General features: G+C 39.3%; 1 protein-coding gene across 4 annotated transcripts in view; it reads left to right on the forward strand.

Annotated features, from left to right (window-relative positions):
* Positions 1–24449, forward strand: part of Elf1 (E74 like ETS transcription factor 1) — an 86161-nt gene extending 61712 nt beyond the window's left edge. For 3 of the 4 annotated variants that reach the window (XM_087912257.1, XM_048422005.3, XM_048422007.3), the window contains exons 3-9: positions 2909–3089; positions 8516–8623; positions 10044–10208; positions 12046–12129; positions 12810–13002; positions 15385–15834; positions 22376–24449. In XM_087912257.1, the coding sequence (XP_087768383.1) occupies positions 2909–3089; positions 8516–8623; positions 10044–10208; positions 12046–12129; positions 12810–13002; positions 15385–15834; positions 22376–22973 (1779 nt within the window). In that variant the 3' untranslated portion in view covers positions 22974–24449. The remainder of the gene's footprint in view (positions 1–2908; positions 3090–8515; positions 8624–10043; positions 10209–12045; positions 12130–12809; positions 13003–15384; positions 15835–22375) is intronic. The other variant, XM_048422008.3, reaches the window with a different exon arrangement.
* Positions 24450–27984: the final 3535 nt, after the last annotated feature.

The raw sequence follows: 27984 nt of genomic DNA on the forward strand, positions 1-27984 counted from the left end.
CCCACATAGTGGCTCACAACCATCTGTAATGAAATCTGGTGCCCTCTTCTGGCCTGCAGGCATACATGCAAACAGAACATGTATACATAATAAATAAATAAATAAATAAATCTTTTTTAAAAAAGCAGAATGCTCTCATAAAGTACTTATCATATTAAGAAGGAATATTAACTTTATAGTGGAGAAACTTGGTACATATCAGTTAACTAAGCAGCCAAAGTTAGTATCCCAGGGGCCCCTGACATGATATATTTTAAGGTATACAACAATACTTCTTTTGAATTTTTGTCAAAAATGCAAACTGAATCGAAATAACCAAACGCAAATTTTGGGCTTTTCTTTATAACAAATGACTTTTTTTCTTTCAAAAATGTTACAGTTAGACAGGTGTAGTTTTGTTACTGAGCACTCAGGAGGCTAAAACAGGAGGATAATTCTGAGTTTGAGGCAAGTACAGATACATACTAAGATTCCATTTCAACAAATCAAAACAATGAAATAGAGTCTTTACTAAATGGAGCTACAGTGAACTCTGAACTAATTTCTTCTATTTTATTTATTTATTTATTTATTTCTGAGACAGGGTTTCTCTGTAACAGCTCTGGCTATCCTGGAACTAACTCTTGTAGACCAGGCTGGCCTCAAACTCACAAGAGATCCACCTGCTTCAGCCTCCCACGTGTTGGAATTAAAGGCGTGCACCACCACTGCCTGGCCTCTCCTGTGTTTTTTTCCCTCCTGTTTCACCCTTCCTCACTGTGAATGACAATTAGTGAGATAATTAAGGAAATTTGAATCAGATTTGTAGATTAGTTAATAGTACAATATTGATGTTCTTTCCTGCTTTTGATAATTTGTCTATTTTTATAGAATATAATGCATTTAGGAAATAAGACTTCAGTATTTTGGTTAAAAAGGCAGTCTGGTGACTGGAGTTAAGAGCCCTGGTTGCTCTTCCGGAAGACCTGGGTTTAATTCCCAGCACCCACATGGCAGCTCACAACTGGTCGTAATTCCTGTACTTCAGTTTAAGGGGTCCAGTGCTTTTTCTTCCTGGGACATTGCTCATATGTAGTGCACAGACATACATGCAGAAAAACCACCTATAAAGAAAAAGGAAAAATGTCTACTACCACTTTAAAACAAATTAGAAAAAAATGTCAAAAGATAATAATAATAGAAACACTTAAGTGTTAGAATTAGAGGAATATGAGTTAAGGTGGTATGAAAATCCTTTGAATAGTTTTGCAATTTTTCTAAGTTAGAAATTATTTGGAAATAAGAAATTTAAAGGAATCCAGGCATGGTGGCTTATATTTTATCCCTGTACTTGGGGGCCTGAGACAGAGGAGTGCCGTGTGTTCAAGGTGACGCTGGGCTTCATAGTGAGTTCCAGAATACTGTGTGCTGTGTAACATGGTGGAGCAGCCTGATTGATTTGTAGTGCAGTGTTGAAAACCTCTTGGTGCAGTTTTCTCAATAGTAGTAGCGTAGCTGGATGAGGTTAAGGTTTTCCGTTCTGAGTTCATAGACAAGATCCTACTCTGTAGCTTTGGCTGGACTAGAACTCAGTTTGTAGATCAGGTTGGTCTCACACACACAGAGATTCAAAAACCTCTGCCTTCCAAATGCTGGAATTAAAGGTATGTTCCTTCACATCTGTCCTAAAATTCTGCAATTTTATAAATAAGCATTAGTAGGAAAAATTCATAACTTTAATACAGTCATCCTTAAAGAGGACAATAATAGAAAATGAGAGTTAATTGTTTGCATGTGAGTCAGAGGATGTGACAATCAAGGCTTCCTGCCAAGTAACCCTGTAGGAGTTGCTGAACTGAGATGCTCTTCTGGGAGTGAAACTTTAGTAAGAGTCTATTTAATTATACATTTCATTGTATTCCACTTCCTGGTTCATGCTTAGGCATAATTTTGAAGTCTATTTGATTTTTTTTTAATTTAATGCCATTTTAAAATATACTTTTAGAATCACCAGTGAAAACTTTGTTATTAAGATGAAGAACCAGGCATAGTGGGGCACACCTGTTCTTGCAGCATTTAGGAGATGGAGGCAGGAGCAGCAGGAGTTCAGGCCATCCTCTGGTAAAAAGCCAGCAGGCCACTGGGATGCACGAGACCTCATCTCTTAAACAGAGACAAGATTAGTTATTGAAGGTTAGGTGTTATAGGTTCATAGGTCTTATAAACTAAAAAGATTGTTACAATATAAGTAGTTGTGTCGAGGGAAGTTTCTGTCCTGCCAGCCCCACAGCTGTTCAGTCCCAAATAAACACAGGCTTATATTAATTATAATTTGACCTTTTGCTCAGACTTATTGCTAACTGGTTCTTACAACTTAATTAATTCATAATTCTTATCTATGTTTAGCCACGTTCTCTCAGTAAGGCATTCTCATCTTGTTTCCTCTGCGTCCTGCTGGTGACTGCATCTCTGCCTTTCCTCTTCCCAGAATTCTCCTATTCCGGGTCACCCCACCTATACTTCCTGCCTGGCTACTGGCCAATTGGCATTTTATTAAACCCATACGAGTAAAGTATCTTTACCGTGTACAAGAGCATTATCCCACAGCATAGTTGAGCCAGGCATGGTGGCATATACTTGTAACCCCAGAGTTTAGGAGAGGGAGCTTAAAGTTCTACAAAGAGGGATTCTGTCTCCAGAAGCTAAAATAAACACAAATACACACACATGCGCACAACTCAAGCTACCCCCAACAGTGTCTGAGTTCTGCCTAGCCTGCATTAAGGACTGGGTACAGTTCCCACTTAAGAAGATGAGAACAAATAAGTCACAAATGAGTGTCACATGTTTGTTGAAAGAATAAAATGTTCTTGAATTGTATCCACCAAAAGCAGAATTATTGTCTTTACCTCCCCTCCATCACTTGCAGCTTGGAGACCCCGCCATATTTCCTGCTGTCATTGTGGAGCATGTTCCTGGTGCTGATATTCTCAATAGTTACGCCGGCCTCGCCTGCGTGGAAGAGCCTAATGACATGATAACGGAAAGTTCACTGGATGTTGCTGAGGAAGAGATCATAGACGACGATGACGATGACATCACCCTCACAGGTGTGTGTGTTACTGTTACAAGTGGTCAGGGTATGGGCCAGGTGTTTCTGGATTCTTGGTCTTTTATCTAAGATTTAAAATGAGGGCTCACACAGTTGTGCAAAAGAAGTAGGGTAACTTTATTCATAGCACAGCAGTAATAGAGATTATAGAGGGATACCGTATCAAGTGATAGGTTATTCGAGGGCCAAATGAGAAGATTTAGTCTTCAAAAAAAAACCCTTTTCTCATTTTACCAATTCCAGTTCCTACTCCTTCCCCTCCTCTCGCTCCCCTCACCCCATAAAGTCTTTTTTTTTAAAAAATGGGGTTTAAAGGAAGGAGGGACTGGCTACTGAGGGGTGTAGTTTGGGTGGCTATTTTAATTGATAGATTAGTTTATATAAGTGTTTTTTTCTATTGCTCAACTCCATGGTGCATCTGGTTTTAATTGTTTGCACGTCAATTACGCACAGTTGGAAGATGAACACAGTGAGCTCTCTGAAGGTTATGCAGGCACAGCTGTGCTTTACTCTGCGTGCACTGGAAACCAGTTCAGGGCGGATGGGCCTTCTGTTATTATATCTGCATATGTTCGAATCACACTTGACTACAGTCTTTACACGAGTAGGGGGAATTTATGTTGTCCTCTTTTTAAAATAGTTGCTGCCTTTTAATCCACGAGTGTTTAGACCTTGAGGGCTTAAGTCTGAGAAGGGAATTCTGTTCCCTCAGGCACTGACCCTTTCAAAGCAACAGAGAGTTTAGCTAAATCTCTGTCCCTCTAAAGAACTCAAGATTTAAGGATTCCGCTCCTTAGAGAGGGTGAATAGCAAATAGCTCACCATCTCTCCAAAAGCCCTCATCCCTCCTTAAAAACCCTTCTCCACCTGGCTCCTCCCTACCACTTCCTGTCAGCTAGTTGCTGACTCAACTTCCTGACTTCAGGTGACTTTTAGTTAATTAACCACATCTTTGCATCATTAAACAAATGTTCCAGAGCATAAACAAAAGTAACACACCTTAAAATAATATTCTACAGCACTGTTATTGTTAAGAGATCTGTAGGTTCAGGGCCAAGGTTTCTGGAGTTGCTAGGTGTGTTGTTTGGAGAAGGGTGTGTGTGCATAGTGTGAGCAGGTAAGGAAATTAGGCTGCAAAGTACATTATTACCATGGAGAGTTGCATTTGACCCCAAACCAAATGGAGGTCCAGGGGTACCTTTTATTACCTGTAGAAGCTAAAGCCTGTTGAACGAAGAACATGACACTTCATACTACTTTCATACTACTTTCTTGATCTCCTTTCCTATTTCCCTAAATATGGAAGTAGACGCGAGAAAGGCTTGATTCAGAGTTGTCTTCACTGAGTGCTTGTATCTACCTACTACCGCATTCATGAGAGCCAAGTGAAAGCTGCTTGTAGGGAAAGAGGAATGTTATTTTCTTTCTAGTGCCACAGGAAACCAAGGAGTAAGCCAGGACCCGCTGTGTGATAGAGCCCCGGGGTTTACAGAGGACTCCTGTCCAGGGTTAGAGGTGGTCTAGCTCTGGACACTGGAAGAACAGACTGTGTAAGAGTGAGGTGTACTAGTACTTTCACCAGTGTGCTTTAGCTTTGTATTATTTATTTATTTATTTTTTGTTTTTGTTTTTCTTCCACCTACCTCTACCTCCGGGGTGCTGGGATTAAAGGCGTGTGCCACCACCACCCAGCTTTGTTTTTGTTTTTCAAGACAGGCCCTGGCTGTCCTGGAACTGCTAAGTAGACCAGGCTGACCTTGAACTCAGAAATCTGCCTGCCTCTGCCTCCAGAATGCTGGAAGTAAAGGTGTGTGCCACCACCTCCTGGCATTTTACTCATTTTTTGGGGAGGGGGATTTATATCATTTTTTAGATTTATTTTTATTTAATTTGTATGAGCATTTTGCCTCTCTCTATATATGTGTGCTATAAGCATGCATGGTGCCTGTAGAAACCAGAGAGGGTATGTGAATCCCTTGGAGCTGAAATTAACCAGTTGTGAGCCATGATCTGTGAGCTGTTTTTCTCTTCCCAGAATTATGGTCTCATTGCCCCACCTCTACTTCCTGTCTGGTTGTCCCGCCTATACTTCCTGCCTGGCTACTGGCCAATCAGCGTTTATTTAAAACATAATTGACAGAATACAGAATTGTTCCACACCATTTTACAGTGTATTTTGATGTGACTTCAAACCTTAGAGTTGGGTTCTGCTCAGTGTTAATTGGAAACCAATGTCTTCCGAAAGGGTACTTGTCATCAATAAAGAACATTGATCTCCAAAGAAGTTGAAACTTGGAAGCAAGCCAAGGATCTTTAGGAAAGGAATTGTTTTGTTGAGTGTATTATTCCTTTGCACTTAGGCTTGAAGAGAGCAAATGACAGATACAAACAGGCTCTTTCCTAGAAAATGGGAAAGTATCAGGCTGGTACCAGAAAGCAAGCCATATCTTAAAAGCCAGATTATTTGTAGCATAATTCTTCCTCCTCCCTTTCTTTTCTCACCACTCAAGTCCTTAGATCTTCTGTGCTTACCTAATCAATATAGTATGAAAGAGAAGAAGTTCTAGTTGCTTCATTCCAGAGTGGGGAAGGTAGTATTAAGCCTTTGAGAAGCTGGGGGGAAGGCAGAGAGTGACGAGGGATAGAACAGCACCACCTTGTTTGCCATGGCTACCGTAACGTAGCATCCCTTCACTAGCTGGCAGAAAGAGGCATTTTCATTTTTTTTTTACATTTTTCAAATATTTTTCTTTTTTTTCTCCAAGCAAGCTTTATTATCACAATATAATCAAAATATCACACGTTTCCCCCTTTTGTCCAAAAGTGAAGGTTTTAACTAACACAGTAAAGCTATATACACTAAATACAATAACTATATATAATAAATACAGGAAAGAATTATATTAACAATGTCCAATCCATTTGCATTTGGTAAACTTAGAGAAAATATTTTATTATATATCCTATCATATTAAGCCCAAGGTGTTGTACCTAAATTACTTTTTTTTCCAATTTAATCTGGTTTTCTATTTCTTTTTTTTCCTTTTTTTTTTAATTGAGCTTTACATTTTTCTCTGCTCCCCTCCCTGCCTCTCCCCTCCCCCCAGAAGCATTTACTTGGAGGTCATGGTGCTGGCTGGCTTGGTTTCTTTCTCCTGTGCTTTCTGATGCTGTCTTCTCCCTGATCACTGTACATGTCCAGATGTCCTAGTCTACTGTGGTGACCTCATTCTAACTGGCCTCCTTAAAGAGTCTGCACATCTTCTGGGGTGTCTTCTTTGCTTGTTTTGGTTGTGTTAATGGTTGTTCCTGGTGCTGGGATGAAATCCAGAGTCGTGTGTCTGGTGCGGCAAGTGCTCTACTGTTGTGTTCCAGCACCAGCTAAAAGGAATTTTGAGGGACGCAAATGGTATTATGTAATTATTTCATGCTAATTTTTTAATGCATGATGTTATCATTGTGTTAGGCTCCTTATATTTTAGAAATACATGCTAAAATACTTAGAGATAAAATATGGAGTAGCAGGTCCAGATTTGTAGTCCCAAGACTTGGGAGACAGAGACAAAAGGGTCAGTTTTTCTAGGCCAGCCTCAGCTACACAGTGTGTTTGAGGACAGGGTGGATTATAATAAGGTTCTGTAATTTTTAAAAAAAGTGCTGGTAAAAAAGGCTCAGTGAGTAAAGGCACTTGTGCCGAATGCCCGACGATCCGAGTTTGATCCCAGGGGCCTACATGGTATTCAGTTTCTCCGTTGACCTCCACATACATGCTGTAGTATGAGCATATATTCATACAAACACATAAATGTAAGGAATTACAAAAATAACAAAGCAACAACCAAACAAATGAATGAAAATGGAGTATTGAATCCCTCACAGTGGGGGGCGAGGATGAAAGATTAACTACTTTTTTGATTGTATTTGAAGCTGCGAATGAGCACAGAATGTTTTATTATATTATGTCTCATAATTTTGGTTTGTTCAAAATTTCTAACATATAAAGATAAATCACTTTATGGTGATGAATGCCTGTGACCACACACAAGAGAGAGGAGCAGGAGGGTCGTTGTGAGTCTGGGGCCAGCCAGGGTAGACACGGTCACCAAAAGACAAAGACTGCTGGTGAAATAGCTCTTACTGTGAAAGCTAAACCCGTGTCCAACCCCAGAACCCACGGACAAGTGGAAGGAAAGCAAGAACTCCACAGACTTGTTCGCTGACCTCCATGCACACTTTGTAGCATGGCTCACACACATCACACATACACATGCGCATACAAGATGATGATAATTTTGAAACTCCCCTCAAAAAGCAAAACGGCAATTGGCTGGTATGACACCTGTGTTCCTAGCACTTGGGAGGGTGAGGCAGGGGTATTTCTGCAAGTGTGAGGCTAGCCCGAGCTATGGTGCATGTCTTAGTCTGCTTCTTTGCCACTGTGATAAACCCTGTGCCCCCAAACAGCTTGGGGAGAAAAGGGTTTATTTGGTTTACACTTCCACATTCAGGGAGTTCATTCAGGGGAGTAAGGGTAGGAACTGAAGGTAGAACCTGGAGGCAGGAGCTGAAGCAGAGGCCATGAAGGAGTGCTGCTTACTAGCTTATTCTCATGGTTTGCTCAGCCTACCTTCTATTCTTAAAGGTTTATTCTTTTTTGTTTTATTTTTGTTTGCTTTTTTGTTTTTCGAGAAGGTTTCTCTGTAGCTTTGGAGCCTGTCCTGGAACTAGCTCTTGTAGACCAGGCTGGCCTTGAACTCACACAGATCACCTGCTTCTGCCTCCCTTCTGCTGGGATTAAAGGTGTGTGCCACCACTGCCTGGCTCAAAGGTTTATTCTTTATTTTATGTGTATGTGTATTTTTCTCCATATATTTTAAGAGTACACCACATGCCTTCAGGTGCCTGAGGAGGCCAGAAGAGGATGTTGGATCCCCCTAGAGCTTAAGTTAGAATTGGCTATGAGCTACCATGCAGATACTGGGAACCAAACCCCAGTCCTCTTCAAGAGCAGCAAATGCCCTTAGCCACTAAGTCATCTCTTCATGCCCCCACCTCCACCTGCTTTTTTTATACTGCCCAGGACTGCTTACCTAATCAAGGGTGATACCACTCACAGTGGGCTGGGCACCCCTACATCAATCCTTAATCAAGAAAATACTCTACAGACTTGTCTGCAGGCCAGATGACTCAAGCTTTTATCAAGTTGACAAAACAAAATGAAACAAAACAAAGCCCTAAGCCAGTATAGGTGAGACTTTATCCACACTCACTCAGATTCAGTATTATGGCATTTTCTGTACCTTACAGTTTCTGTGCATACACGTTCAATGCTAAGTGGTCTGTCCTGGTTCAGGAGATGAGCACTGTGACTAATTTCAGAGTAGCACATACACTGGAGTTAATGCTCTTTTTGCTTTGTTGTAGTTGAGGCTTCTTGTCATAATGGAGATGAAACAATTGAGACCATTGAGGCTGCTGAGGCACTCCTCAATATGGATTCTCCTGGCCCTATACTGGATGAAAAACGGATAAGTGAGTGCTAATGATCGCTTGTGTCTGAATGCATTCATTGCAAAGCTATTCTTGCATCTCCATTAGATAGAACATCAGGAGAACAAAGGAGGCTTTTTCTCTTTTGTCACTCCCAAGCACATTGCTATGTGGTACCTTTGTTAAAACGTTCTGTTTAACTGATTTAAGATTTGATGAACATTTTATAATAAAAAGTAATTTGTGAAATTTGCTTTATGAAATAGTAGATTATGCAAAATCTTGTCTTTTTTCCAACATAATATTTTTATTAATTATTTAGGAATTTCATACAGTATACCCTGACCACACTTGCAAAATTTTGTGTCTTAACCTGTTTGCTTTTAATTTAAATTTAAAAAAAAACTTTATGTGCATCAGTGTTTTGCATGCAAATATATGTTTGCGCAGCATGTATATAGTGCCAAGATAGGCCAGAAGAGGGTGTTGAATCTCCGGGAACTGCAGCTATAGAGGGTTGGGTCCTGGTGTAAGTGCTAGTAACTGAACCAAGTGCTCTTAATTGCTCAGCCGTCTTTCCAGCCTCACATTGTTTCTGACTGGTATAATATAGTTATTTCTATAGATAATTGAATTGCATAGGCAAAAACCTGTTAAGTTTTTCCTAACCGTTTGTTGCACAACATTCATTGCCAAATTATTAACCTATTTTTAAGTCTATTTCTCCTTTACCCTTTCTGACAAGGGGAACTGAAACTTAAAAGCATAGTTACTAAAGTCTCTTCAAGGTATTTCTTGAATGTTTGTGATGTGCACAGCAGTATGTCAGGCATAAAAAGAGGAGCTGTTACTCCTTTCTTCAATCTTACATTTTAATTTTGAATTCATTCGTGTGTGCAAATAGCTCTAAAAGCCAAATCCAAAGAAGTGGTAGCATAGTGCTCTGGAGGCAGCGGACACTCTAGCTTTTTGGAGAAGAACCAGATGACAATACATTTCTTTAGACAGAGGAGCAAGCTAGAAGGCAGAAATTCAACCACAAGCACTAACTTATAAAAAATTTTTCAAGACAAAGATGTTTTTGTGTGTGTTAAGCTTCATGGGGAACGGGGAATGAGATTGGTCTGGACTGTGAAAACTTGGAAAGGCATGCTGTGGAGTTTGTATTGTTTGTTTTGTTTTTCCCTCAGTCAGTTATAGGGAGATACCATTTATTATGAATTTCCCTTTTTATTTTCAGAGAATAAGGCTTCTGTCTAGAGGTCTAATGCGGTGAGATAGGAACTGAGTTTCAGAGGTAGACATGGGTGGGGGTGAGATAGACTAGTGCTGGCAGTGCAGCGTGGACTGCTTCAAGATTCTTGATTTAGGGCAAAGGAAACAAAAAGCAGAGAGTTTATAAAACAAGAAATGATTTTTTAAATAATACACACCTGATTATAATTAATTTTATTTCCATTAGATAATAATATATTTAGTTCCTCTGAAGATGACATTATCGCTCCAGTCACCCATGTGTCCGTCACATTAGATGGGATCCCTGAAGTGATGGAGACTCAGCAAGTGCCCGAGACAAGGGCAGATTCCCCAGGAGCCTCATCCCCAGAACAACCTAAAAGAAAGAAAGGTGAGCGTCTAACTTGCTTAGGTCATCCAGTTAGTATTGGTGTAGAATCCAAATATACTTTTTATTAGAGGGTGTTTCTATGCCAGCTAAAATATATGAGAAAAATGAGAACACAAAACAAGTTGAGGTATTTCTTCATATTAGTTACTAAAAAAATCTTAGGTACTTAAAAAATAATTGATCTGTCTCACCCGAAGGAGATTTTCCAACTCTTTGTATTTTGTTGCATTTATTTATGTATGCTTGTGTGCGTGCACGTGTGTGTGTGTGCATGTGAATGCCGATGCCTGCACAGAAGCCAGAGGTGTGAGGTCTCCTGAAGCTGGTTGTGAGCTGTCATTGGGTACTGGAAAGAGAACTCCAGGCCTCTGTAAGCAGCAGGTGCTCTCAACAACTGAGCCCCCTCTCTAGCCATCTGTTTTGAGAAATGCTCTCACGTATCCAGGACTGACTTTGAACTCGCTATGTAGCCAAGAATGGCCCAGATCCTCCTTCCAAATGCAGGGATCGCTGGTGTGTATCAGCACTCCTCATGCCCTAGGGCGGGGGTTCTCAACCTTCCTAATGGGCAACCCTTTAATAGAGTTCCTCTTGTTGTGGTGGCTCCCAAACATAAAATTATTTTCACTGCTACATCATAACTGTAATTTTGCTACTGTTATGAATTGTAATATAAACATCTAGTGTGCAGAGTATCTGATATGCACCCTTGTGAAAGGATCTCAACCCACAGGTTGAGAATCACTGCCCTAGGGCACAGTTTTAAAACCTCCATTCTACCAAAGATTCCATTACGGGGTGCCAATGGAAAACACTACAGAAAGTTGGAGTTCTGCAGGCAGCTGAAGACAAAAATGTTGGAATATGTTAAAGGAGAATCTGTAACTTTTCACAAACTGAGAGTGTCTTAGTTTTAATTGTCATTGTGACACAGCCTAAAGTCATCTGAGGGGAAAGCCTGGACTCAAGAACGTCCTAGATCAGATGATCAGATTTGTCTTTGGGCATGTCTGTGGGTCTTGATTGCAGCCAACTATGGGCAATACCATCCCTATGAAAGGTAGGCTTGGCTGTTTAAGAGAGCTAAGTACACGTGAACCTAAGCCAGAAAACAGTGTTTCTTGACTGCTACTGCTTCAGTTCCTGCCCTGAATTTTTCCAAAGCAAGTCCTTTTTTTTTTTTTAAGATTCTCCCCCCCCACACACACACACACAAAGAGGCATACGTGATCACTCTGGCCTAGAACTCAGAGAGCTGTCTGCCTTTCCCTCTGGTTTCCAAGTGCTGGGATTAAAGTGTGTGCTATCACACACAGCTTTATGGCTAATTTTTTAGGATCAAATTTTGTTGGTGTTAAGAATAGTCTTCAAAATTTTAAGAGAAAGCACTAGTGTTGTGGTCTCAGAGAAAAATACAGTATTTGAAATTTAACCTCATTCTCTTCTTTGTCAGGCTAGCCAAAGGATAATTTCTGGTTTCTTTCCCATCTCTACCCCCTTATCCCTGGTGTGCTGGGGATCAGACTTGGGGGCTTGTGCATGTCAGACAAGGACTCTGTTGTTGAGCTCTGTTTCTAGTCCTGAAGTATGATTTCATATGTAATTATATACTTATATCATTTCATATATAAGTAATTATTTGTGATCTAGCTTGATGTTCATTTTTAAACTGAAGTTATCTTTCTTTTACATAGCATTTGAGAGACTAGTTTGTATGACCCATGTATAAAAGTTTGGAACTAAAACTTGAAATTTTCAATAAACAATAAGAGAGTGAAACTACCCATTTTCATTCAGTTTTGAGGGAAATATTTATACCGAGCTATTCTGATTTCAGGAAGAAAAACAAAACCACCACGACCAGATTCCCCAGCCACTACACCAAATATATCCGTGAAAAAGAAAAATAAAGACGGGAAGGGTAAGTGCTTAGATTTCTTTATCATACAGGCCCAGGGTCCTCCTTCTTCCCTGTCACTCCTTTCCTGCCCTGTGTGTGTGTGTGTGTGTGTGTGTGTGTGTGTGTGTGTGTCTATCTGTCTGTGTGTGTGAGGGGGGGGTTACCAAATGTGACTACATTGGGTATGTTAAATAATCCATTAAGCCTACAGCAAAGTTTTGCAGCCACTCAGCTAGTCTGGAGTTTCAGTTTGCAGATCCTTACTTTGGTGTGTTGGAGTTCTAGTGTTTTTACAACTCTTGCTCACATTTGAAGAATGCTGTCTTGGTTGATCTGCTGATTCTTATATAAAGAGAATTATTGAAAGTTTTTTAAAATTGTAATATACTTTTTGATGCTTTCACTATGTGATTGTTTTTAAAGAGCAGACAGAAAAGACATCAGTGTTTCCCTTTATGTTGTCATGAAACTAATTGACAAGATTGCCATTCATATATCATTTATGTATGAATTTAGTAAGGCCTCTACTAGATTCTATAGACTGTATCCATCAACGCTGAGGGGTTGCATCAGCTAACTGAATGATGTGATATTTCTTTGTGGGTAAAGACAGACCTTGTAAGACTTCTAGTCCTGTGCTTGGCTGGTTTGTGCGTTTAAAAGAAAATGTGTTCCTTTAAAGTAAATTGATTTTGTTTCAGGAAACACAATTTACCTTTGGGAGTTTTTACTGGCTCTACTTCAGGACAAAGCTACCTGCCCTAAGTACATCAAATGGACACAGCGAGAAAAAGGCATTTTTAAACTGGTCGATTCTAAAGCAGTGTCTAGATTGTGGGGGAAGCACAAAAACAAACCTGATATGAACTATGAGACCATGGGAAGAGCCCTCAGGTATGTAGGGGTTTTAATATGTTAAACATGTCATTTCCTAGTTACTGAAAAACAGGTAACTTTTTAAAAATTAAGGACTATGATTGTGTTTCTGCTGTTTGTTTTTGTAGTGCCAGGGAACGAATCCAGGGCTTTGTGTGTTCTAGACAAGCATTCTACTGATCTACATCCCCAGCCCATGAATTATATTTAAGGGAGACCACAGTTCTTAGAGAAACCAACAACATTTAAAGTTAAATCTTACTTGAATTGGGGAAAATACTGTTCTCATACAAATAATCATGCAGACAGCAGAGTCTAGTCTGAAAGTCAGGAATCCAGATTCTGAAGCTTTTGAGCAACAGTAAGAGGATTAAGCAATTTGGATTTGAGGGCATTTCCAAATTTGGATGTTAAACTGGCAAAATCTATTTAGATATTTAAAAATAATTCAAGGCTAGGCAGTGATGGTGCATGCCTTTAATCCCAGCACTTGGGAGGCAGAGGCAGGCGGATTTCTGTGAGTTCGAGGCCAGCCTGGTCTACAAGAGCTAGTTCCAGGACAGGCACCAAAGCTACAGATAAACCTTGTTTCAAAAAAACCAAAATAAATAAATAAATAAATAAATAATTCGAAAGCACCTCCAAAACCTTGGGACACTGTTGGTCCCAAGCATTTCAGAAAATAGATTCTCAACCTGTGTTTTACATATAAAGAGATCTGAAAATCTATAAAATGTTAAAATGTGACTTTCAGATATCTTTTATTATAGTAGACTAATACTTCAATATTGATATTAGATAAAAAATTTAATCCCATTTTTGTTTTGTTTTTCTATGACTGATCATTAATTATTCCACATATGTGTTGTTTGAGAAAGACTTGAAATAGAAATGATCAGGATATATGGTTTGTCGTCTTAGAACTTTCTTCCCCTCTTTTTTTTTTCTTTTTTTTTTTTCTTTTTCTGAGACAGGGTTTCACTAAACCATGCTGGCCTTGAACTCACAGAGATCCACCTGTCTGGGATCAAAGGTGTACACCACCATGCCTTGCTTACTACTTCGTCTTTTATTAGATTAAATTGTTTAACAACTTTTCTCCTTCTCCTCTCCTCCTCCTCTTTCTTCTCCTCTCCTTCTTCTCCTCTTCTTTTTTTCTTCTTTGAGTTTGAACTTACTAAGTTTTTAAAAAAGATTTACTTGATGTTTATGGATGTTTTCCTGGCATATATGTCTATGCATTATGTGTGTGCCTGATGCCCACAGAGGTTAGAAGGTGTTGAATCCCCTGGAATTGAAGTTAGTTATAGACATTATGTGGGTGTTGGGTTCTCTTCAAGAACACTAAGTGCTCTTAACTGCTGAACATCTCTCCTACTCCAAGGAAAGATTTGAGGCAGGAGAAAGGGAGAGAGGTGCTTAGGGAAAGGACATTATACACAAAAGACATAGGTATGCCTTTACAAGAATAACTTGGGTTCTTAATTTTATTAAAACCACTAACATTTGAATCACTAAATTTTGCACAATTGAGTCAAATTTAAACTTGTATGAATGTTGCTAGTAAGATAGGGAGGGGAAGATGATGCCTTGAGGCTTGTAGTAAATTTGATTATCCTAGCACATTGGAGCATGGAACAGGAAGGAAGAGAAGCAAAACTCCAGTCATTCTCCACAGTTCCCCATTCAGAATTTATCGTAGATTTGGTTGTTAATAAGGACTTGTATGTGTGTATATATGCATTTGTGTGGGGGTGTGAATGAGTGCTTGTGGGGAAGGTGTCTTCCTTGATTACTCTCCATGTTGTATTGTGGTACCAGGTGTCTCACTGAACCTGGAGCTCATTGATTCAGCTAGGCTGGTTGGTTAGTGGGCTGGTTAGAGACCTGCCTGTCTCTCTGCCTTTTCAGTGTTGGGGCTACAGATGTGCACCACTGGGCCTAGCCCTTGCATGAGTGCTGTGGACGGAGTTCAGTATCTTATGCAAGCAGGCACTTAACTAAATCATCTTTTCAGTCCCTCTTAAGGATTTAATCTGTGGAAGAGTTTGTATATATTTTGTATAAGTGTCCTTCCTTTACAAATTTCCTCATTTTCTGCCTGGCGTGGTGAGACACGACTTTAATTCCAGCACTTCAGAGGCAGAGCCAAGCAGATGTCTGTTGAGTTCATGGTCAGTCTGGTCTACAGTGTGAGTTCCAGGACAACCAGAGCTATGTAAAGAGACCCTGTCTCAAAAAACAAAACAAAAAATAATAATAATACCTTAATAACAATAAGTTTCTTTATGTTTAAACTTTAACCCTAAAATTTTATGATTAGAAAAATTGATTTTGTTGACTATTATTTTCATTTATATTTGCTTTAATAAGATTGATGAAATTGTGTGCTTTTACTAGGTACTATTACCAAAGAGGTATTCTTGCAAAAGTGGAAGGTCAGCGTTTGGTGTATCAGTTTAAAGAAATGCCAAAAGATCTTATATACATAGATGATGAGGATCCAAGTTCCAGCATAGAATCTTCAGATCCATCTTTATCTTCAACAACCACATCAAGTCGGAATCAAGCAAACCGATCAAGAGTATCTTCAAGTCCAGGAATAAAGGGAGGGGCCACTACAATTCTGAAACCAGGGAATTCTAAAGCTACCAAACCCAAAGATCCTGTGGAAGCTGGACAGCCATCAGAAGTTTTGAGGACAGTGCAGCCCTCACAGGCTCCTTATCCTACCCAGCTCTTCCGAACTGTTCACGTAGTACAGCCAGTACAAGCTGTCCCAGAAGGAGAAGCCACCATAACCAGCACCATGCAGGAAGAAACAGCAAATTCTTCAGTTCCGAGTATTAGGTGAGGAAACAGTGGCCAGTATGCTTCACTGTGTGATGTTCTGAGCAGAAGCATTATTAAAGTGGGTCAGGATTCAGAAGGTAGAATTCTTGGTCAATGGATTGTTTCAGGAGTTATATCAGTTCTCTGATTCTATCATCAGTTCTGTTTTATTTTTATGGGTTTTTGTGTACCTGACTGCAGATGCCTGTAAAGGTCTAAGATACTGGGTCTCTAGAGCTGGTGTTATAGACAGTTGCAAGTTGCTCGATGTGGGTGTTGGGAATTGAATTCCTGCTCTGTGCAAGAGCAGGACATGTACCTAACCATCGAATCATCTTTCTAGACCTTGTTTTTGAGATGAATCTCATGTAGTCCAGGATAGCCTCCAACTGTCGCTATTTGACCTTCTCATCATCCTGATTCCCTATCTCCCAAGTGTTTTGTTACTCTACCAATTTGCTTAGCCTAATAGATCATGGTCTACAAAAACCCAGCATAAATTGTCATAACTGAGACATTTAGGATGCATTGAATACCAAAAATAAATGTTAGCACTTGGGAAAATCCTGTTTTACAATACTTGTGAAGCTCAGGTGTGAAGATCAGGAGTCAGTTTCTCTTCTTTAGGCATTAATGTGCCAGATGTTGGAAAGTCTCCCAGTCTAGTTTAATCAAACCAGACTGGAAAAGGTGATGAACATCTAATTGACTAAGGAAATCCTATCTCTAGGTTGGTCTTCTGTTCTCATTTGATTTTAGAATAAGGCAAGAGATAATGGTTCACAACTAAATGGATATTTCTTGCTCTTGTTGTTTGTCGTAGGGCTGCCGCTATCATGGCCAGAAGGTTTATGTAAATCACAGGAATTATCATCAACATCTCGGGTTTTCTTTTAAATCAATTGATAATGTATATACTCATACATTTGAAAGGTTTGATTTGATCTGGATTTCATGATAGTTCAGTGAATAACAAACCCCTGGGAAAGGGTTTTCTGAGAACTGTCCCTGGTAAACGCTGGAGTTCATTTTCTTGGTACTTATCCAGGTACTAATAAGTTTGTCTTAAGATTTTTAAAATTATCCTCTAAAGCTGTAGGTTTACTTTTAAAACAAGGTAATGCGGTAGGAAGAATGTCTGCCAAATCTTTCAGCCCACCAGCCTTGCCAGTTATTAAATGTGCAAATCAGTTAACTATTAGGAACATTTCCTCATCTATAACTGAAAACAGTACTTAACAATTCGGATGGTTGTTACAGTTAAATGACACTTCTTGACACCTGAGTCAATTTCCAGCACAAGCTAAATGTCACATTATAAGCCTCAGAGATTCTGATGAATTGTAAATCAGCAATATGATAGCTCTTAGTTACAAGCAGCTTAAGAGTTTTAAAAAGAAGCTAACTTGAAGATAAAACTGATGTAACATAATTGGATACAATTGTTGATTTAATTATAAAGAAAAAGGTTTGGAAATTCCTGTGGCCATGGGGATTTCATGGTGACTTATTCTTTAATAGCTATATTTCCTTTGATTCGTATCTTGTATCCCAGACTGGCTTCAAATTTGTTATATATGGGAGGATGGCCTTGAACTTCTGGTCTTCCTGCCTTTTCCTCCTGAGTGTTGACAGGATAGGAGTCTGCCACCATGCCCAGTTTTTAGTTGGTTTTGAGACAAAGTAGTTAATGTTAGGGCTTTCTTTTGGGTTCCAGGAAAAGGAGTTGGTTTCTAAGGGTTATTCTGTTTTGATTAAGTCTTAGATTGTATAAGCCTTTGCTTATTGTGCATGCCATGATGCATTTTATTTTAATCATATGATTGTCTCTTGTGTATAGACACAAGAAGGTAAATGGGCATTTTCTTCCATGAGTTGACTGGGAGATCACAGTTTGCCTTACTGCAGATGTACCCAAAATGAGTTGCGATCAGATTGGGGACCCTGTTGCTCATATCTGGATATATTCTGAGACACATTTGAATGGAAACTGACCACAAAACAGGAGTCACCAAGGGTTGCCATGAGAGGGACAACTTATTCCATTCTGTGAAGTGGGGTACATGTACAGCTTGTTATAGGTGGGGTCCCCAGGCTGCTAAACTATCCCTGTGCTTGCCTGCTTCAGTAGTGCACAGCTACAGTCTCATCACTCAGGAGCTGGAGGCAAGAGGATCATAATTTTGAGCCAGCTTGAGCTATATTATAGTATTTATAATACTATAGTACCGTATATATAAACTAACAAAAAGAAGTCTAAGGGCCAGTGGTATGACTCCGCAGGTAAAGGCATTGCTTCAGTGATCTAAGTTTTGATCTCTGGAACCCATATGGTAGAGGGAGAGAACTGATGGATCCGAGTTGGCTTCCAGTATGTACAAGCGTGCCTCATGGCATGTATGCAAGCATAGACAGACGATTCACCTGTACACACAACCTGTAAATAAATATATATATATATAATATAGTTAAATATATAATATATATATTTAAAAAAATGTCCAGATCATGTATCTACTCAAAACAGATTTCTCCAAAGACACTCTGGTTCAGATGGGAAGGATAGGGGAGGCACAATTTATTTCAGAAAACCCTGTCTCCTAAGGCTGTTGACTTAGTTTGCCCAATACTACCACACCTTTATGAGTCATACCCTCTGTCCTGTCTTCATTCTTTAATGCTGTTCTCTTCCAGCTCTACCCTACTAGAGAGCTGTTAAAGCTGGGCGTGGTGGTGCTTGCCTGTACCCAACATTCAAGAGCTCACTATAAGTCTGAAGCCAGCCTCATCAGCATAGCAGGATCCAGGTCAATCAGAGCTACACACATACCTGTTTTCAAAATGAAAAAAAAAAATTTGAAAAACCTGTTACTATCTTAAGCAGAGACTCTGCTTTCAGTTCCCGGCTGCCCAGACCCGAATAGTCACACAAAACTATATTATTTCCATTTTTACATGCCTTATTTTTCTTTACTCCTTTAATCTATGACTGTCTGTATTATTTTATCTAACTTTTACTGTCTCTTTAAAGACTTTGTTTTTTAAAACTGTTTGTTTCTTTTTCTAACTGTCTATATTACAACTATCCAGCCACAGACTGAGGTCACAGTGGTGCCTTGGGTGTCAATCTGACAGGAGAGTTAGCTCCCACATATAGATGCTCTAGTCACCCTGTACCTTACCCCTTCTTTTGAACTTCTAAGTTGCACTTGGTTTTTGTCTTATCTTTTCATGTGGGCTGTTTATCTTTGTATATGTGAACCAGTCACATATAGCTAGCACAACAAAATCTATATTTAATAATTTGCTAGTTGATATTTAGTACTGAGCTATGTAAAGTGAAACTTTCACAAAATAACAAATTCAGAGAGAACAGTTGAACTCTATGAAGAGTTTTAAACTGATTTATTTTTTAAACATTTTTCTTTCTCTTTTTTTTAAAGATTTATTTATTTGTTATGTGTGCAGTGTCCTGCCTGCATGTATGCCTGCAGGCCAGAAGAGTGCACCAGATCTCATAATGGATGATTATGAGCTACCATGTGGTTGCTGGGAATTAAACTCAGGACCTCTGGGAGCACAGCCTGTGCTCTTAACCACTGAGCCATCGCCCCAACCCCTTCAACTCATTTATAATAACAGTAACCATAACTATAGACTTTAAGCTGTGTGTGATAGTATATGCATTTGGGTGGTAGAGGCAGGACCTGGAGATAAGGCTAGCCTAGGCTATAAGAGACTTATGTCTCAAGCAAACAAACAAGCAAAACCCTATAATATTTATAAGTGCAAACTTTTAAAATTATATTTAAATATAGTGTAATAATTAAAATCATCATTTATGAACTTTTTATTTAATGATGAGGTTAGCTCATTATTACAAGTCATTCTATAAGCTGGATTTTACATTAATATTTTTTATGTTGAATTATAGTTTTATGTTGGGTGGGGTGGCATGTTTATACTACTGTCTATTGGTGAATGGGATCAGGGCTAGTCTGGGCAGCATAGAAAGAACCTATATTGAAAAAAATTACTGTGAAAATTACTTTGGCTGCTAAAATATATGTGTATTTTATTTTACCAAAGCTTGACCTTAACTTTGCTCTCTGTTGACCTAGAACTCATAGAAATTATAGTCATGATTTTTATGATGTAGATCTGATACCAATTATGAGCTATTGAAATCCTAGTAACTCTGTTAAGATGGGATTTGTTAAAGCTGATCAAGTGTTTTTTTTCTCTTATATTAGAAAACAGGTTGAACAAAATTATGTGAAGTTTGGTGTTTGTTAGGAGTAAGCATGGTCAATCAATAGACCTGATTTTAAATTCATACTTTTCTTTAGAGTGGCCCATGCATAAATACCCTGCTTAGAGTGTTGATACTGTAATCACTTGTATTAATGTGGCAGTATTCAGGGTTTTCACGTGAGATGGTCTTTCTGTGCAGCCCTTGGTGACCTCGAACTGCCTCTGCCTCCTTAGTCTGGCGATTACAGGGGTGTGTTGCTGAAACACCCAGCCTGTATGAATTTTTTGTTTTGTTTTGTTTTGTTTTCTGGCCAATCAGCATTTATTTAAAATATAATTGACAGAATACAGATCATTGTCCCACACCACTTTCCCCTCTTTTTAAAAAAAAAACAACAAAAAAAAAAACAGAACAAGAACTCTGAATCTAATCTCCTTTGTTTAGCTTTTCTCCTGACCATTATCCATAACAACTTGTAACCACCTTTTGTTTGGAGACGGGGTTTGGAGCCTGTCCTGGAACTAGCTCTTGTAGACTGGGCTGGCCTCGAATTCACAAAGATCTGCCTGCCTCTGCCTCCTGAGTGCTGGGATTAAAGGTTCTAACCAACATTTTAAACAAATAAAAATACCCATAGTCCAGTTTTGGGGAATGTGGGCATAGTTTTTCAGGCTACTTCCTGCTGGTTGGGGGTGCTGATAATCTTATGGGGACCTAAAGAAAATTTAGAATTATAATCAAGTCAGGATACTGGAGTATCCTGTGAGTCTTGATCATCTCAGGCAGCAGTCTTGAATCTGTTCTGGATGTAGAACTCAGACATCTGGGCCATCTGTTCCTACTGGAGATTTCTCAGGTGGTCTTCCTTGATCAAACCTGATTTTTCTTAACTTAGAATGAATCCACAGCCTCTCATTTTCTGTGGAAACAAAAGCAAAACCTCTTTTCCAAAGTAACATACGTTTTTTGACTTCAATTTTGAAGTTAAGGTATTTTCAAAATACTTATTTTGGATTATTTCAGCAGCATTTATAAACAAACATCTTTTAGCAATTGTTTCTCCTTCCTCAGCATTCAAACAATTCAAAGAGGACATAATAACATACAGTATCTAGAGTCTTTGTGTGTTTTCCATCTTTATGTGGCTTTATTTTAACCTGTATTTATTTTATTTTTATTTTTAATTTTTTTGACTTTTTGAGACAGGGTTTCTCTGTGTATTTTTGGCTGTCCTGGAACTCACTCTGTAAACCAGGCTGCCCTTGTACTCACAGAGATCTGCCTGCCTCTGCCTCCCAAGTGCTGGGATTAAAGGTGTGTGCTACCACACCTAAATACTCTCTCTTTTTTTTTCTTTTAAGGATTTTAACCATTGTCTTTTCTCTCCCAAGCCTGCATATATTTTTAAACACACTGTAAACCATTTAGAGATGTTTTTCGTCTTTTAATCTCTCTTTACTGTATATCTCTTTTTCTGACCACATGAGTCTTTAATTTGCTAATCAATATGGAGAAGATTAAAGCTGTGGCTTTGATGGCTGGATTCAGCCCATTCCTTAGCTTTTTGAGATTCCAGTCTCATGGCAGAGGTACTGCTGGAGCCATGTTTATTGTCACAACTCCATGGCATTTCAGGTTCCCTGCCACCACCAAAAAGCATGTGGTCAACTTTTCATCAACACCATTTAAGTGTTTCATGGCAGGACCTCTTAAAAGAGCTGCAAGGTTTTGCAGCTAGAGCCTCTTAAAAGGGCTGCAACGTTTTTGCAGCTAAAGCTGAGTCAGGAAGCCTCTCTTAAATGAGAGTGCTTGCCTCTAGCAAATAAAGCCCAGCTGAGAAAATGCTGCTATCAATAAGCAATGCTTAAATCTATTCTTTTTTTTGTCAAGAATTACTTCCCAAGCTCTCTCAGGCTTTATGTGGATGCAGTTGTCCACGTGGGTGCCATTCTGTTGCCCAGTTCCAGCAGTCATTAAGTCCCAAAGAAACACACAGGGTCTACATTAGTTATAAACTGATTGGCCCATTAGCTCAGGCTTCTTATTAACTCTTATAACTTATATTCAGCCCATTATTCTTGTATATGTTAGTCATATGGCCAGTACCTTTTTAGGCAAGGCAGTCACATCTTGCTTCTTCTGTGAATGGGTCATGACTCCTGTATAATGTTTAAAATAAGGTTTGGCATGATGTTAATTATGCTGTGATAAAAATAGGTGGAAGTAGCAATAAGAATGTATGACATAAAGTTTTAAAAGATGTAATTTGCTAATTGTCTCTCCTCTATTTGGTGATCTCAATAGGACGATACAAGCTTCAACCCAGGTTCCAGTAGTTGTGTCTCCTGGCAACCAGCAGTTGCACACAGTCACACTCCAGACAGTGCCGCTCACAACGGTGATAGCCAGCACAGACCCATCGTCAGGTGCTGGGTCACAGAAATTCATCTTACAAGCCATTCCATCATCACAGCCCATGACAGTACTGAAAGAAAACGTCATGCTGCAGTCACAGAAGCCAGGCTCTCCTCCTTCGATTGTCTTTAGCCCTGCCCATGTACAGCAAGTCCTCACAAGCAATGTTCAGTCCCTTTGCAATGGAGCTGTCAGTATGGATTCCTCTCCATCCTTCAGTGCTACTACACCTGTGGTGACCTTTTCTCCAAGTTCACAGCTGGTTGCACACCCACCTGGCACTGTGATCACCTCGGTTATTAAAGCTCAGGAAACAAAGACTCTCAAAGAAGAAGCAGAGAAAAGGATGGAAGATGATTTGAATGAAGACACCGAGAAAATTGAAGAGCAGCCACAGCCTTATTTGATGGTGGTGTCCAGTTCAAACAGGTTTCCCTCTCAGGTAGCCATCAAGCAGAATGAACTGCTTGAGCCCAACTCTTTTTAATTAACACACCAAAGGAATTATGGGTGTTTTTTTTTTAATTGAACTCCTTTTCTGGTTGTCTGAAAATAGTCTGATTTTTTTTTTCCTAAGATAAATTCACAGAAGTTCATAATTTTATAATTGTTAGACATAGTTACTTTTGCCTTCTAGATGAGGAGGAAAACCCAGATGTTTCTCTTCTCTATGTTTCTGAACTCAGTTGTGAAGGAGCAGGAATTTTATACTATGAAGAAATTCTTAAGATTTTTTCAATTGCTATATCATAAGTATTTTAAAGTTTCTTTTCTAACTTGACACTGTATTAGCTTCCTGAGTGGTTTGTAAATACTACTTAAATATAAGTCAACAGGAAATTTATATTGGAAATATTTTCATTCCACTTGTATAATTTAAGTCTTGACTCAGATGCAAGAAACTTATTTTATACTATTAAAATTATGTCACTTAGCTTGACTTTAGTTGGCTGCACTGTTTAAATAACATTACAAGTCTGTTGGCACATGTAATCCCAGCAGCTGGGAGGGGGATAAAGGGCAATCAGGAGTTGAAGGCTAGCTTTAACTACATAGTGAGTTTGAAGCCAGCCTGGGCTACATGAACCTTTCAAAAAGAAAAGCAAAAGAAAGCAACAAAAAATATTAAAGTGTGCCTGTGATAATGTCTGAACCTGAGTGTCAGAGATACGATATTAAGGCAGCAACCTGTGAGTGGCACTCCCACTAGCTAGGTGTGTAACCCTGGGCAGGCCGCTCCATCTGCTAGAGTCTTTGCCATTCTGCTAAAAACAAGGGATGCACTGGACTAGACCAAGTTCCCTTCTTATAAATTTTATGATTTTTAATATCTGTACTTTAAAATTATTCAGAATATTGCCTGAGTATTTCCTATTGTAAATATAGGTAAAATACTGTATAAAAATGTTTTCCTCACAAAATTATTCTTATCAGTAAGATCTGCCATAAATTCTTTTGAGTTCTTTGTTCATTAATTCTTAGGCCACCGTGTATTGTGGCTTATTAGTAAACTTTCCTACGTGCTGAGTGCTAAATGATAGACTGCTGTTCTGAGAGTCAGGGCTCCCAAGGCCCAAGAACGCAACCTGAGTCCTGAACTGATGTGTGGAGTCAGTTATTATAAAGGCATACTTGCTTCTTATTTGAATAATTTTTTATTCTGGGTGAAAGGGGAAAGAAATTGCATACAAAGATAACATATATCCAATTTTCTGAAGTAGAGTTCTTAGATTACTTTTTCAGCTGTAAATAATGTACATTTAATGTCACAAATTGCTTTCTGCAAATTTTCTAGTATAGAAATTTTTGTAGAAGAAAAATCATTATGTTTAGAGGGCTAATATTATATGTTTTCGTATTATAAAATAAATTTGTATTTAAACAAAAATTTAAATTTTTGGAATCTCTACTCGTTTTTGTATCTTTAATTGTTTATTATTAAATCATGTAAAAGTTTTCAATATTTCTGTTTCCAAGCAAGTGTTTCTTGTCTTTATTTCTTTTGCTTTTTGACACAAGGCCTTTCATTTCCTGCACTTTCATTTCCTGGATGCCCAGTCCCAAGTAATCACACAAAAACATATACTAATTGCAAACTCTTTGGCCTGTTAGCTCAGGCTATTATTAACTATCTCTTACAACTTAAATTAACCCATTTTTACTAATCCGTGTATTTCTGTTTTTCCACATGGCATCTTATCCCTTTGGCTGCTACATGGCGCCTCCCAGACTCTGCCTTCTTTTCCCCTCTATCTTAGTATGGATTTCCCACCTGGCTGTATTCTGCCTGGCTACTGGATGCTACAAGCTGCAACATTATACAGTAATTACTCAGCCATATTTTCACAAGTGACTTATCAGAACCAAGGGATCTGGTAAAGGCTAAACCAAAAGGCAAGGCTTTTTGGTGTTATTGCTTTGTGAATAAGTGGCTGTCCTTTGCTGAAGATGTTTTGCTGTAACTGACTTCCTTTTCTTTTACATATTTGGGAATTAATTCCCACCGTTCAGAACTGTTTTGTGAAAGCAGTTTCCCACTGCCAGGCCTTGTTCCTTTCTCCTAGGTAAGTGCAGAGATCTGCCTTCCTGCAATTATCTTTATCAGCAGGCATTTGGTCAGAGTTTAGGGTCTGGGCAAAGAGCATTCCATTTAAGATCTCTAAGGACATAGAATTACTACCTGCCCAAGCTGCTGCTCTGGTCTTACTCCAAGACCAGAATGGCTGATAACAGTATAGCCTGGAACTGATAATTTAGAGGCCTGGGTCCCTTCTGGAACTGATAATTTAGAGGCCTGGGTCTCTTCTTTGTTTTTATCGTATAGAGCAAAACTCCAGACCTAGGACCTTAGAAACTGCAGTGTCTTGTACATGTGCTATCTGATTAAGAATCATCAAAGGACCTTAGAAACTACAGTGTCTTGTGCATGTGCTATCTGATTAAGAATCATCAGTTTCTCCCTGACTGTTCACATAGGTTGCCTGGCTGCCTGGTAGCCTCTATGCTTGCTGGGAGAAAAGAAGTGATGCACTGATTTAAACAATCCATGTCCTAGTCATAATTTTACTAGAAATAAACTTTTTAGCCCTTTACTAACCACCTAAAAATATACTATAGCACACTAATCTTCCCCTCTAGAATTCCCTGATGATTTAATTCCTTTCTTAATTAACTTTCTCCATTAAGGAGTTCACTGGATGGGTACTAGCCATTCCCACAGATCTGTGTATGTGTGTGTGAGAAACCCTTATCTGATTTTCTATGGGGCAAAAGAATTCCAGCCCTGGAGCCTGCTAGGGCTGGGGAATTGCTGGTTTTAAGGGTATATATGACTGGGAACATTTGTAATGAGGACAAATAAGAACGATGTAGAACTAAGAACAATGTAGAGCTAGAGAGAGCAAGGAAGAATAAGGATTGAAAGAAGAATTAAAAAATGGACAGATGATCCCTGTTGTGAGATTTCTTACCCCTCATATCTTTACCCTCAAATTTCTAGCCTCCCTTTAGCTATTCAGAGTGTCCTTAATTGAACCCCATAATTGGCCAAATCAGCTTCTTTATTAATTAATGGTAATAAGACATATTCACAGCATACAGAAGGGCACCCCACATCGACATAGAGAGCAATTTTTTGGGAGTTGGTTCTTTTCTTCCTCTGTGAGTTCCTGGGTTGAATTCAGGTTTGCACAGAGTTTTTACCCACTGAGCCACCACACTGGCCCTGGCAAATATTTCTTCACACACACACACACACACACACACACACACACACACACACACAGAGTTACTAGTATTTAAAGTGGTACTAGATGACAATGTTTCTATGAGACTTCCTGGTCAAAGCTGCAGGAGGCTATCTTTTCCTTTTGCTATGCCATATGACAGTTTCTAGACATCACACAATAGAATACCAATGATGTAGTCCATTTTATTATTAACATTAAGGTGGCAAAGAGCAGTTGAACAAGAGGAGAATATGCTGATAATAAGTCTACTTCCAAAGTAAAGGCAGTCATCCATCAGGTTATGACCTCTGCTCTCTTGACCTAATCACCTCTTTTGCTGGTTAGATTTTGTCAGTTTGTCAAAAGCTATAGTCATCTGGGAAGAAGGGCCCTTACCTGAGAAAATGCCTGTATCAGATTGGTTGGTGGTACGAGGATTCACCTGTAGGTGGTGCCACACCTAGGCAGGTGGTTGTTCCCAAAATGTACCAAAAAAGCAGTTTGTGAGGCAAGACTTGTTAGATCCTTTATAAGGTTCACATAGCAGGTGTGATGGTGCAAACCCGTAATCCCAGTACTCAGGGACACAGAGGCAGGAGGATCAGCAATTCAGGATCATCCTTAGATAAATAGTCAGATCACCTTGGGCTAGATGGGACTGTCTTCAGAAAGCCAAAGGAAAAAAACACTAAACTTCTTGTGTATGAGGCTGGGGTTCTAACTATATTTTTAAATGTTTGAGTGCATGTGCAGGAATGCAAGTAGATACCGGAGAACGTTGGGTTTGGGTCTGAGATAGGTCCTACAGATCCTGTGCTACTGCTTCGGGTACCGAGGATCTGAGTTCAGGTCACCAGGCTCACACAGCAAGTGGTTATTTTCACTGAGGCATCTCTCTCCAGCCCTAAAACATGCATTCTTATTAGAAACTTGGCCAATTAACTGCTAACCCTGGAAAAAGAAAAATTCAAGAAAACAAAAATTTCTATAATATGGTATACTCCTACTCTCAGTGGTAACTAATATTCACACATTAGTACCTATTTGTGTGTGTGTGTGTGTGTGTGTGTGTGTGTGTGTGTGTGTGTGTGTGTGTGTATTGAGACAAGGTCTCAACTATGTATTCCTGGCTGGCCTTGAATTCAGAGGATCCATTTGCTTTTGCCTTCCAAGTGCTTCTGTGTAGCCTTGGTTGTCCTAGAACTTGTTCTGTAGACCAGGCTGTCCTCAAACTCATGAAGAGCCACTTGCCTGTGCCCCCCAAGTACTGGGATTAAAGGCATGTGCCACTGCCTGGCTATACATAACTTTTTAAAAACAGTTAATGTATATGTGTGCCTTAAGTGTTCTATTGCTGTGAAGAGACACTATGATCATGGCAACTCTTATAATAGGAAGCATTTAATTGGTGCTTGCTTATAATTTCAGAGGTTTAGTCTATCACCTCATGGAGGGGAGCATGGTACCATACATGCTGACATGACAGACACTGGGTCTGTCTTGTGCTCTTAAAACCTCAAAGCCTACCCACAGTGACACACTTCCCCCAACAAGGCCACACCTCCTAATCCTTTCAAATAGTGTTACTCTTCGATGACCAAGCATGCAAATCTATGAGCCTATAGGGGCTATTCTCTTTCAAACCACAATGTATTTTGTCTGCATGTATATATCCATACATAGATAGGTAGATGCACCACATTTGTGAAATGCCTATAGAAGCCAGGTGTTGGGTACCCTGAGACTGGAGTTATAGATGGGTGTGCGCAA

The sequence above is a fragment of the Myodes glareolus genome, chromosome 12 (assembly GCF_982192425.1).
Source record: "Myodes glareolus chromosome 12, mMyoGla1.1, whole genome shotgun sequence".
Classification (NCBI taxonomy): Eukaryota; Metazoa; Chordata; class Mammalia; order Rodentia; family Cricetidae; genus Myodes; species Myodes glareolus.